At 40.7% G+C, this 13,663-nt stretch overlaps 1 protein-coding gene across 1 annotated transcript in view; it reads right to left on the minus strand.

Moving 5' to 3' along the window:
* Positions 1 to 281: 281 nt before the first annotated feature.
* The window catches only part of LOC143031871 (uncharacterized), a 36,466-nt gene continuing 23,084 nt past the window's right edge, over positions 282 to 13,663 (minus strand). The window contains exon 2 of the mRNA XM_076196228.1: positions 282 to 2,802. Coding sequence (XP_076052343.1) covers positions 1,314 to 2,675 — 1,362 coding nt within the window. The 5' untranslated portion in view covers positions 2,676 to 2,802 and the 3' untranslated portion in view covers positions 282 to 1,313. The remainder of the gene's footprint in view (positions 2,803 to 13,663) is intronic.

Genomic DNA, 13,663 nt, shown 5'->3' on the forward strand with positions numbered 1-13,663 from the left:
TCATGCTATTGTGTTTGCTCCCTGCCATGAATATCTCCTTGGTGAGGGCACCAAGATGTGGTGGCCGAGCTAAGTAGTAGTCAGAAGTATTGTGATTATATTGTCATATACTCGTAATGTATTTGTACCACTATGTGAATATGTAGAAGTATTTACGTCTGTGCAGAACCATCTAGTGGGTTCATGCTAATGGAATTGTATTCCCGTCCATTATGCGTACCAACATCAATGTATTAGTATCTTATCAACAGTGGTTGAGAGCACACATTGCTCTGTATCATGCCATACTTCTTTTGCATTAATAATACTGTCGCAGATTTCTTTATTAGTTTTATTTATTCCACCATAACAAGGTCATGGAGGAGTCATGATACATGTCAGAAATTATCTGTCACAAAAGTTATCATGAGTCAGATAATCATGAGGAAATGATTGCCCTCCTCCAAATGCCTGTATATAAATTAATTGTAAACTGCTATCATCCATCACAAAATGATCTCGTGAACTTCATGAAAACAATAAATTGTGGGGTTTGTGTCTCCATGATTTAAATACTGCTGAATATATTACTGTAGATATACATATTACTGTAGATATACAGTATCAAAAATTGCAAATAACAGTGGCGTATACTACAGACAACTTTACACAACTCTTAGGTAAGCAGCACTGTATCCATCATGACATCCACCAGTCACACCATTTTCTAATATTTTCGATGGTGTTTCATAATTACAAAAACCATTCATGCACTTAATGGATCACTTAAGAATCTTTGATTATGAACAAGCAAAAACGTAACTATGCAATAGGCCAATCAAATAATTGCACAACCGAGAGTAAACAAAGATTTACAACAGTATGTGTTTGTGACGACTCATCAGCCAAAAGGTCTACAACAATGGATCAGTACATCATAACTGCAAGTACCATCACACAGAAAAGTTAACATCCTGGTCACACTAGAGAGGCCTTTCACCAGCATGGGTAATCACGCAATACACGAGATCAACTTTTCGTGCGAGTTAATTACAAGACATTTGAAATACCTTCGTGAAAATGCTGGAAAATCTTCTTTCCTGCATGGGTCACCACATGCCTTTTTTTTTTTTTCTAAGAAAACCATTGCACTGGTCACTCTCGAAAGGCTTCTCTCTAGCGTGGGTCATGTGTTGAGATAATTTGTGAGAAAGCCGGATCACACTAGTCACACTGGAAAGACTTCTCTCCAGGGTGGGTAACTATGTGTAATTTGAGATCACCCTTTGCTAAGAAAGCTGCATCGCACAGGTCACATTTGAAAGTCTTCTCTCTCAAGTGTGGGTCATGATGTGTTGTTTGAGATTACTCTCTACTGAATATGCTGCATCACACAGGTCACATTGGAAAGTCTTCTCTCCAGTGTGGGTCACCATGTGTTTTTCGAGAACACTCTTCCAAGAGAAAGCTGCATCGCACAGGTCACACTTGAAAAGCTTCTCTCCAGAGTGGGCCACCATGTGATAATTGAGGGTTTTCTTTTGTGTGAAAGCTGCATCACACAGGTCACACTTGAACGGCTTCTCTCCAGTGTGGGTTATTATGTGTCGTTTGAGATTATTATTTCTTGCGAAAGATGCATCACAAAGGTCACATTTGAAAGGCTTCTCTCCAGTGTGAGTCCTCACATGGCTTTTGAGAGCACTATTCCCTGAGAAAGCTACATCGCACAGGTCACACTTGAAAGGCTTCTTTCCAGTGTGAGTTATCATATGATATTGGAGACCACTATGCCCTGAGAAAGATGCATCACACAGGTCACATTTGAAAGGCTTCTTTCCAGTGTGGGTCTTTATGTGATCTTTGAGTGTACTCTTTGTTATGAAAGCTGCATTGCACAAGTCACACTTGAAGGGCTTCTCTTCAGGGTGGGACATCATGTGTCGTTTGAGCTCATTCTTTCGTGAGAAAGCCGCATCACACAGGTCACATTTGGACGGCTTCTCTCCAGTGTGGGTCATCACATGATATTTGAAATTACTATACCCTGAGAAAGCTCTATCGCATAGGCCACACTTGAAAGGTTTCTCTCCAGTGTGGGTCTTCATATGTTGTTTAAGATACTTCTTCAATGAAAAAGCTGCATCACATTGGTCACACTTGAAAGGCTTCTCTCCAGTGTGGGTCATCCCATGACACGTGAGATCACCCTTTCGTGAGAAAGTTGCATTACACAGGTCACATTGGAAAGGCTTTTCTCCAGTGTGGGTCACCATGTGTTGTTTGAGATCACCCTTTCGTGAGAAAGGTACATTACACAGGTCACATTGGAAAGGCTTTTCTCCACTGTGGGTCAACATGTGTTGTTTGAGGTGACCCTTGTGAGAGAAAGCTGCATCACACAGGTCACACTTGAGAGGCTTCTCTCCAGTGTGGGTCACAATGTGTCGTTTGAGACTATCCTTTCGTGAAAAAGTTTCATCACACAAGCTACATTGGAAAGGCTTCTCTCCAGTGTGGGTCATCATGTGATATTTAAGACCAGTCATACCTGAGAAAGCTGAATCACACTGGTTACACTGGAAAGGCTTCTCTCCAGTGTGGGTCACCATGTGTCGTTTGAGACTATCCTTTCGTGAGAAAGTTGCAACACACAAATCACATTGGAAAGGCTTCTCTCCAATGTGAGCCATCATGTGATATTTAAGATGATTCACGAGATAGGTGTGCTACATATGCCACACGAGTTTCTCTTTGTTCCTTGATGAATATACAGAATCTTTGGATACCTTTTCCAAGGAGATGTTGATATTTACCCTCAACCTGTAAGAAAATATATAAGTTCAACATTATCTTTTTGAGCTTGTAATAGATGTAACACGAGCATATACAAATACAGTGGGGCATTAACATAAATGCAATAGGGGAAGGGAACAAATGGCTAGTATTAATGAAGAAGTTTAACCTCTTTGATACGATGACGTCTATGTAGACGTCATGAGGTGCTTGTGGGTATGCGAGGATGCCGGCCTCAGTGTCTTGTTTATATTTATTTTGTAGTTGTAGCTGAGTGACTCCTGAATTCTGTCAACTGATTTGATCATGTTTTCTGTGTTTATCATTATTAAGAGTGAAAGAAAACAAGTAATACAGCAGTCACTTCATATTTTATAAAATGAGTGGTGTGATGCATCGTACATTAGGAATTTGATGCTGCATGCAAGAATTTGACTCATATTGAGGAGGTTAAAGGAAGAAGAAAAATATAAAAGATTGAGCAAATACTAAAAATGATGGAGTTGTGTAGAACAAACACAGATTGGGACAATATATAATCAGGAAATGATAAGGCAAAAGAGTGGCTCAATAAATATTACAGATGGAGGACACAAGAAAAAATAGTATACAATAGCATAATTGGATATAAGATATCTGTCAAATTTTCAGAGAGGACCACTATACACACACACCAATCAGGGATGTCATGAATCAATATTGGAGAGATTCACAAGAATCTGATATCAATCTCTACGGCAAATCACTTTCCCATTTTTCGGGTAAACAAGCGAAATTCAACAAAAATACCACCACAAGCTTATAACGAAATAAAATGTTGATTTGTTATGTCCTTGAGTGAGGAATCAATTATTTCTAGTCAATCTGTCCCAACTTCTCCCTTCCTACAACTAGGTTAAGTTAGATTCACCCCTCACCTCTATCAATCACTAAAACTAGGCACACGGTTGGAAAAGTTTGTTGAGCTATAGTTATTCAGTGGAATCAGCCACTTCAAAGGAGTTACAAATTACTTATGTGGATATTTGTGCCCTGTAGCAATTTCTTAGGTGATTGGTAATTTGAAAATTAATAGGGAAATAATAAAAGAAGCCTAGAAAAAAACAAAAACAAAAGTATGATAAAGGATATAAAAGTAGAGTCAACTGGAAATAAGAAATATTAGTAAAAACTACAGAGGTTTACACACACCTAATAACTAAAGATGTCAGAAATAAGTGCATAATTTTTGTGAATCATTTATTGGTTTTTACAGCAAATCACATGGTTTCCATCTATCAGGGAATACCTTTGCCCCCCCACCAGGATCTGTGAGTAAAAGAGTGAATTTTGACAGAAATAGTACCACAAGCCCATATATAAATCTATAATATGTTTATGTCCATTATCTTAGAGTGAGAAAAAATAATTGAGTCAACCAAGCCTTACCTATCACTACCTATAGCTAAAGTCCATTCCAATAAGAAATTACACTCAATTTCTGCCATGCAGCTTGGTACAGTTGGTAGTCCTTCAGACTGCTCCGCACAGCCACCAGCGACACGCAATTTCCTTGCCTCCTTCAGAATATATTATATTTCTCCACTTTGTTCATAAAATAGGAAATTTTTGTTTCAATCACTAGAAAGAGCAGTCATTCTACAACTATAAAAATTATTTCAAAACTTGATAGGGTAAGAAACTAATTATTTGGAGTTGAAGTCAAGGAAAAGAAATTATCAGTTTATACACATCTTTACTTATAATTTATGTTTACAGCAATTATGATAAATGTAGAATAAAACATGTTCTCTCCTACATTAACAACTCCTCAATGTGATGATGATGCATTCAGATTTCACATATCAAGCCATTAAAAATCAAAATTAAGGATTTCTATAAGTATCTGCTTCATGACTCTTGTGGGACCAGGGAGATTGGGAGGGATGGTAGCTGCTGACTCCTTTCACCATCATCCTCTTTCCAACTTATTCATTTAATCTATATTTATGTCATGCAAATTTACCAATCATCTATTGAGTGTAGGTAGATTATTTAAGTGTTCTCAGAAAGATAAGAAAAAGAGATACATTATAAGTAACCTATGCAGGATATGATTGTAGATTATATAATTCACATGAAGTGAATATAAAGAAGAAATTTATTTGTAACAAAATTATAATAAATACACAGTGAATTGAGAGAGCAGTCAATTTCTTAAATTGGATTTTTGTACTAAGAAGATAAAGTGGCAGCCTGTCAAGAACAATGTAAACAAACAGGATACACACATCACCATGTGGTTTTAACTTCATACTAATTTCCTTAATTTCAGAAACTTGCTGTTTTCTTCATTGACACTTGGCCTCCTGTATATCAAACTAAGAAGCAAGGATTTCATTTCATTTTTCACCATAGTTCTATTGCAAATTCATAATTTTTGCACTTATACCTTTGGTAACATAATCAAGCCTCTTCCTTCCACTGCATCTACAATTTTTTTTCTATCAACTCATAACTTTTAATATCATATTCTGTAAATACCCTTTCAAACCTACAATGCTCTAGACACACTTCCTGGAAAACAATCACTTGATAAGGCTGATTATTTTCCAGTAATCTCCCTTTAAGCTCATTTATTTCATCAGTTGTAAATATATACTCATTATTATATTACATTCAACTTACACTATGTACACTACACTGGACCTGATGCATAACAGACTGAGCAATTAGAGGAATTTGCTTCTGCAATTTTACCACCCCTATCTTCTGTCTTCTCTCTTCCTTCCTCAACAGACATTCCCCTCTTTTCCAATGCCCCTTTTACCCTATCCATCCATCTCATCCTTGGTTGCCCTCTTATGTTCACTCTCCACCTCTGCTTTCCACACCTCTTTTACTATTATTTCTTCACTAATTCTTTCCATGTATCCAAACCAGCCCAATACTCTTCCATCAATCTTATCTCCCAACTCCCTTTCCACCACAGCTCTCCTCTCTTGCAAAATACCATTATGAAAAATTTCCATACCTACCTCACTACACATTTCCTTAATAATAGAATCCTGGTCCATTTCATCAGCCTGTAGACTTGGGTTCACACCAGGTTTTACCTGCTCTAGTATCCCAAACATTATATTATTTTTTCTTTTCATCGTATTTTGAACTTCATCATTAGCTTTCTTTACTGATTCACTTTCGTTTGGCTCCTTGCAGCAATACCTTTTTCATTTTGTCTTTGGATTCAGTTCACCTCCTCATAATATTCCAAAAGTATGCAAGCATGAATATTTGACATGAAACTGATGTTATCCAATAGCTCCCAGCCTACGCATTCTACAATAAAAATATTGTGGAATGGGTAGGTTGGGAGCTATTGGATAACATCAATTTCATGTCAAATATTCATGCTTGCATACTTTTGGAATTTTATGAGGAGGTGAGCTTAATCCAAACACAAAATGACAAAATAAAAATAGGTCCTGGAGCTGCAACGTCTACGTCGTGGGACCACCCCCCAACCCCAAGAGTTGGGGGCCAATCAGCAGCAACTACCCCTGGCCATCAGCTCTACGCAGATGGCACCGATCCCCAAGGAGGAGCTACGCCTACCTGGGGGAGTACCACAATCCTTTTTTTCCAACACACAATGTTACGTTTTTTCTGCACTGAGGGGTCATTTTCCGGCGATCACCCCTCTTCTTCTACTTTTAGCCGGAGATGTAGAGAGCAATCCTGGACCCACCACAAAATACACATGCCCAACATGCTCTAAACCCATTACTTCGAGCAGACAGACAAAGGGCTCAGTTCAGTGCAATATGTGCAAAAACTGGGCCCACCTCACTTGTACAACACTTGCTGACACAAACCAATACACAAACACTTGGACATGTTCTACCTGCCCTCCAGTAACCCCAATCCCACCTCCCCAACCACAGCCAACACCCTTACCCACTCCCAATTTCCCTTTGCCCTTACCCCCGATTAGTACTCCCCTTCATTTGTCCCCGATCTCTCCTTTCCCCCCCTCTGACCCAGATCCTACACCTTCCCCACTACCACCCCAACCTCAACCCCAAACGGCAACATACAACACATACAAAACACACAACATCAACATATTACAACACAACATTGACGGTATTAACACTAAAAAACATGAACTTGAACACTTTCTTAAACAACACAACATACACATTGCAATTCTACAAGAAACAAAATTAAGACACTCACACAAAACACCATCATTTCATAATTACACCACCATCAGACAAGACCGGACTGACGGCAATGGCGGTGGACTCATCACCCTGATCCACCATTCCATCTGTTTTGTGGACACAAGTGCCACAACCAAAATTCTCCTCCCTACCACAGATAACACAACAGAAACCCAATCCATTCGTATCCCCACAGGCAACAATTCAACACTAACAATAGTTAACATGTACATTCCCCCCCAATCATCCCCCACAGTTCCAACCACCTTCAGACCTCAACTCAGCCAACTAACCTCAATCCCCAACCTGATCATGGGTGGTGACTTCAACGCCAAGTCGTCTGCCTGGTTTGTCGACAACCCTGACACAGACAGAGGGCTTGATATACAGACTCAATTCGACTCATTGACTATCATGAACAACACGCATAATCATACACATATCCCATACCAAGCCCTCTACACTCCCTCCTCTCCTGATATCACCTTTTGCTCCCCCTGCCTAACCCCAACAACATCATGGAGAGTGGTCGGAGCCCTTGGTTCTGACCACCTTCCAATCATCATCACCACCAAAACAAGATGCACCCCAGCTGGCCACAGACACACTTACACCAATTACAAGAGAGCTAACTGGGAAGCCTTTAATGAAGAGACAGAACAACATTTTGAAACACTTAACAGTACACCAATCACAAACATAAACAATGCTGTGCACGCTTTTAATACAATCATACAAAACGCAGACAAGAGATACATCCCTAAGGGCAACAGAAAATCACACAACCCCAACTTCACACCAGAAATCCAAGGCCTCATCAGACAACGTGACACACTTAAACACGATACCCCCCCACCTATCCCTCAAAACATAGCAGACCAAATACAAACACTAAACACTGTGATTGCCAATAAAATACATGAACAAAAAACACAAAATTGGCAAAACTTTATCAATACACTTGATCACAAAACAAACACCAGCAAATTGTACAAAACACTCAACAGCATCACACTATCCAACACTAACACTACACGCTCTCACGCAGCAATAATCACAACAACAGATAATCTACCCTCAAACAGACAACAAGCAAATGCACTCATACGTCATTTTGCACAGACGAGCCATCTTACATAAAACACTGACGACCGACGCACCATTCGACGTAAGAAAGACTTTCCCACAGACTCAGACTATACACCCTTCATAGACAGTCAGACAAAACTCATAATGCATAGTCTCAAGCACTCATCTGCCTGTGGCCCTGATAACATAAGCAACATCCACCTAAAACACATTGGACCACAAGGTATACACGCACTCACAAACATTGCAAACTACAGCTATTCACACAACACTATACCCGACATCTGGAAGCATGGTAAAATAATCACCATTCCAAAACCGAACAAAGACCCAACAATCCCAACATCGCACCGCCCAATCACACTTCTCTGCACCCCCTCTAAAGTCATTGAACGCCTAATACTTAAACTTGTCACACCATATATTCCCCTTGCTGACTCACAACACGGTTTTAGGCCACTACACTCCACAAACACTCTTCTGACAAACCTCACACAAAGAATTTTAGATGGCATCAATTCAGATAGGCCCCACCACAGAACACTTCTTATAACATTGGACATTAGTAAAGCTTTTGATGCTATCCCCCGCCACAACCTAACAAATAAAATATATAACACAGACATGCACAATAACACCAAAAGATGGCTGGCCAATTATCTGGCAGGCAGGAATGCTCATGTGTCATATAATGGCCAATCATCGCACATCAGAAACATTAAGAACGGAGTACCACAGGGCTCAGTTCTATCCCCCACATTATTTAATCTATACATGCATGACTTACCCACGCCAGACACCTCAGAAATACAAATCTCTTCCTACGCAGACGACATAACAATCACATGCACACATCGTAACACAGACAAAGCTGCAGAAATAATCCAGCCTTACCTTGACACACTCAACACATGGTTCATCACAAACAGACTCAAAATAGCTCCAACCAAATCTACAGCAACACTTCTCACCAACTGGACAAAAGAACACAAATACATACCTCATCTCTACATCAACAACACTCTAATACCACACACAAACACACCGAAAATTCTTGGTGTAACATACGATACATCCATGTCTTTCAAACAACACCTCACAAACATAAAAAACAAATGCACACCTAGACTTAACGCACTTAAGTCAATCACTGGAACAACATTTGGACAAAACAAAGAAACTAATATAACAATATACAAACAATGCATACGCTCAGTGATGAATTATGCGAGTCCTGCATGGGCTCCTAATCTCAGTGAGACACACCACAACACCCTTCAAATCATACAAAACAAAGCCCTAAAAACAATTACAGGCTGCACAAATACATCACCTACAGACCATTTACACCATGAAACAAAAGTCCTCAAAGTCAAGGACCACCTCGACATGAGAGGCACACAAACACTTGCTGCAGCCACCACAAACACATCACACCCGCTACACTACATAGCAGAACACCCACACACACCAAGAAACATTAAAACTACACCCATAGACCTTTATTACACACAGATACTCTCTTCTCTTCCTCCACAACCACCAAATACCAGCCTCCGGAAACATATTCATAATCATATCACTCACCGCTCCATTAACACACTGAAAGACAACACACTGCTGCATGCCAGACCCCCTGATATCCACCCTTCTGAATCCTCTCTCCCACGTAAGGACAGAGTCCACTTGGCCAGACTGCGATGCGGTCACCACCCAGCACTTCTAAGCTACCAGAAGAGGCTGGACGACCGTGTTGTGAACAGCTGCCCAGGATGTAACACTTCACCCCATACCATACAACACATAATGGAAGACTGCATTATACACAATCATGCACGCAAACAACACAACATACACTCTATAAAGGATTTGTGGGAAAACCCAGTTTCGGCTGCGGCCTTCCTTGGGGAGACGGGACTGCTCGGACAGACAGTCTAGGGAACGACAACAACAACAACAATAAAAATATATTTTTAAATACATAAAAGAAAACAAGCGAAAAATGTATTAGCATGTTACTGAAACAGAACCATCGCCATTTAAAAAATACCTTTATATCCAAGTGATTAAATGTTGTAACACATTTCTAAAATGAACTGTAAATCCCACCATCAGAGAAAAGATCAAATGTACAAAGACATCCATATTATGATCACTGTCTGTGATATAAGCCAACCCAAATATATATCCATGCTGAACATCATAGTGATTGTAATATACAATAGCTGCCATAAGTTTGGACGCAATAATGCTGACATCAATACTCATGCCACAAATTGGAAGTCCCTTGCCCTCAATATTCCGAGCGAGCCAGATATTTTTTCTCATGTCTGGCAGCGAGACCAAGGTTGGCTGTCACCAGGGTATGCAGTGTTTCCAGACTTGGTGCTGTTTGAGATTCAACATGGGGAGGATTACATTTCTGGAGCTCTGCATTTTGCCTTCGATTTTATGTAAATTCTCAGTGGTTCATCTGTGTTGCTGGCTATGGGTAGTGGACATGAAATCAAATGTTACAAGATTGCTTCTATAGTGGCCCTGTTTGAGACAGGGCATTCTGTGAAGGAAATCTCTGAAAATACAGGAGCTACAGTGTATTCAGTGCAACTCTGGTTTCAAGGATGGTGGTGGTGGTGGGGGGGGGGGCACTACCTACCCCACATCAGTGTTGTGGCAGACCCAAGAAACTCACACCATGCACTTTAAATGTTAATAAGCATGATAGACAATTATCATAAATTTGCTACACAAATTCAGCAGGATAACCCTAGGTTATTAGGTGGTATGTCTCTTTGCACAGTGCAACACTGCTCCCCCACCCTCCTTGAAATGTGACAACCAGTGTTGCACTGAATGCACTGTAACTCCTGTATTTTCAGATATTTCCTTTACAGAATATCCTGCCTTAAAAAGGGCTACTATAGCAGCAATCTTGTCACATTTGGCTTCACGTCCACTTCCCAGAGCCAGTAACACAGATGCCAAACCACTGAGAATTTATATAAAATTGAAGGCAAAGCACAGAGCACCAGAAATATAATCCTCCCCTTACGAATACCCACCTCTCTATCCCCAAACAGAAAAAGAGAAGACAGGGAGAAATCTCTCCAAGCTGCATCAATATATCATTCAAATATCACCACTCCCTAACCCCCCATCCCCTCCCTTCCTATTATCACAGTATCATGTATACACAGGAAGGACGGGAGAGGACAGAAGACGGGTGAATGGAGAATGGTTGTACAGTATATGGAAGATGTTGTGATGCATGAGGTGGAATGGACGGGGGGATGGGGGGTGAGGTAGTGTGTGTGAGCAAAATTTTGACGCAGCCCGAAGAGATTTCTCCCCGTCCTCTCCTTTATATGGGGGGACGGAGAGGGGGGGTCGCCGATTTAATGAAGCGGCCTTGCTGTGGATGTGCTGTGTCTTGCAACACTGCTTCTGACCCAGGGCAGTGGACAGGGTGCAGGGATGACCCGTCATCTAGGAGGTGCTAAGATGGGAGGGAGGGTGGAGGGGTGTGGAGTGTTTTCGGGGATGGAATGGGTGGGAATGATTTTATGCCTTTTCCTTTTTGGCTACCTCCCTAGTAAGGTGGAAAAAGCCTTGGTATATGTATGTTGATGTATACACAACCACTCTCCACTCACTCATATCTCCTTTCCTTGCATTCCTCTCTTGCTCAACACCCCTTCCACCCTGTCCATCCATCTCATCCTCAGTTACCCCCACAAGTTCACTCCATCTGCCTCTGCCTTCCACACCTCTTTTATCTTTATTCAATCATTCATCCCATGTGTCCAAACCATCCCAATACTCTTTCATCAGGCGTATCTGCCATCTCCCTTTCCATCCCAGCTCTCCTTCAGACTACCTCATTTCTCACTTTATCATACCTTTAACTCCTACCATACTTCTCAAACATTTAATTTCACACACATTTGAACTTTTCCTCTCTGCCTCTCTAAAATTCCATGTTTCTGCCCCAGTACCCTCTGCACAATCATCCCTTCATACGTTTTCCTCTTTGCATCCATTCCCAAATGCATATTTCTTATAACACTTTTAAATCCCTGAAGGCATTTACTTATTTCTCTTAGCCTATAGTTTACTTCCACTGCCACCCCATCCTTTCCTGCCACATGCCAACCCAAATACCTAAAGCTGTCCACTTCCTCCAGCCTTTCTTCTTTAAAGCTTACTTCTAATTCACTGCTATTCTCTTCCCTTGTACATCTCATAATTACCATACTTTTACCCACATTTCCCTTCAACTTTTTCCTATCGCATACCCTCCTAAATACTATCACTAACTTCCTTAATCCCTACTCTGACCCTGCCACAACCATAGTATCATCAGCAAACAGCTGACTCACCTTCCACTAGAGTGAAAAATGAAGAGGTGAGGAGGACGGGGGTGGAAAGGGAGTTGGGAGATAGGGTTGATGAAACAGTATTGGGTGGTTTGGACACAAGGAAAGAATGAGTGAGGAAAGATTAGTAAAAGAGGTGTGGAAGACAGAGGTGGAAGGAGTGAACATGAGGGGGTACCAGGAATGAGATGGATGGATAGGGTAAAAGGGGCATTGAGAAAGAGGAGAATATTTGTTGAGGAAAGGAGAAGATAGGGGTGAGTGAAGATTGGTTGGGTATTGATGATGCTGTGATGTATGGAAGGGGAGTAGGTGGGGGAGGGGGAGGGGGTATGTATGAATGGTATTTCGGCGCAGCCCAAAGGAATTTCTCCCCGTCTTCTCTTTTTTTGTATGAGGGGACGGAAAGGGGGCTTGCTGATTAAATGAAGTGGCCTTACTGCAGATGTGCTGTGTCTTGCTACGCTACTTCTGACCTATGACAGTGGGTAAGATGCAGGGATGACCCATCATCCTGGAGGAGCCAAGATAAGAATGAGGGAGGGGGGTGAATAGGAGTGGAGTATGTAGGGATGGAATGAGGTTGGGAGTGGATCTTATGCCTTTGTTTTTTGGCTACATCCCTTGTCAGGGGGAAAATATGAAAATGAAAGGAGTGGTCAAGGATTTAGGAATGTCACTTAACTATAAACTGACATTTTATGATCAAATTAATGTCATAAGAGTAACAGGAACCTTGCTCTTAAAAAGAAATAGATCAGAAAATAATAACAGTGCTTGCATATGTTATTACAACATACCATATTATCTTCTGAAGAGCTTACAAAATGTTATGGATAGGGCTTTAAGACTAATTATGGGTTTGTCTTGGCGAGCAAGAATCCCACCAGCATTAATTGAAGTACACTGGTTACCAATTAGTGCAAGAATCATTTATAATATATGTGCCTTGACTTAGCAAGCCTTAAAGTTTGGGAAACCATGAAATATAAGAGATCTATTATGAGAGTTCCAACCAGAGACATATATAATGCTGAGCCATTGCCTAGACCTGAATGGCTTAGATGAGTTCAGGAGCAACTTGGAAATTGGTTTCAGAGCTTTTGCAAGATGTGTACTAAGACTGTCTAACAAGCTCGCAGATGACATTGAGAGTAGTGATAGCAAAGTGACATTTTAAAAGCTAAAGACTTGTGTTCACTGAATGCTATGACTCAA

The sequence above is a fragment of the Oratosquilla oratoria genome, chromosome 12, assembly GCF_046742065.1.
Source record: "Oratosquilla oratoria isolate Oo_2021 chromosome 12, ASM4674206v1, whole genome shotgun sequence".
Taxonomy (NCBI): domain Eukaryota; kingdom Metazoa; phylum Arthropoda; class Malacostraca; order Stomatopoda; family Squillidae; genus Oratosquilla; species Oratosquilla oratoria.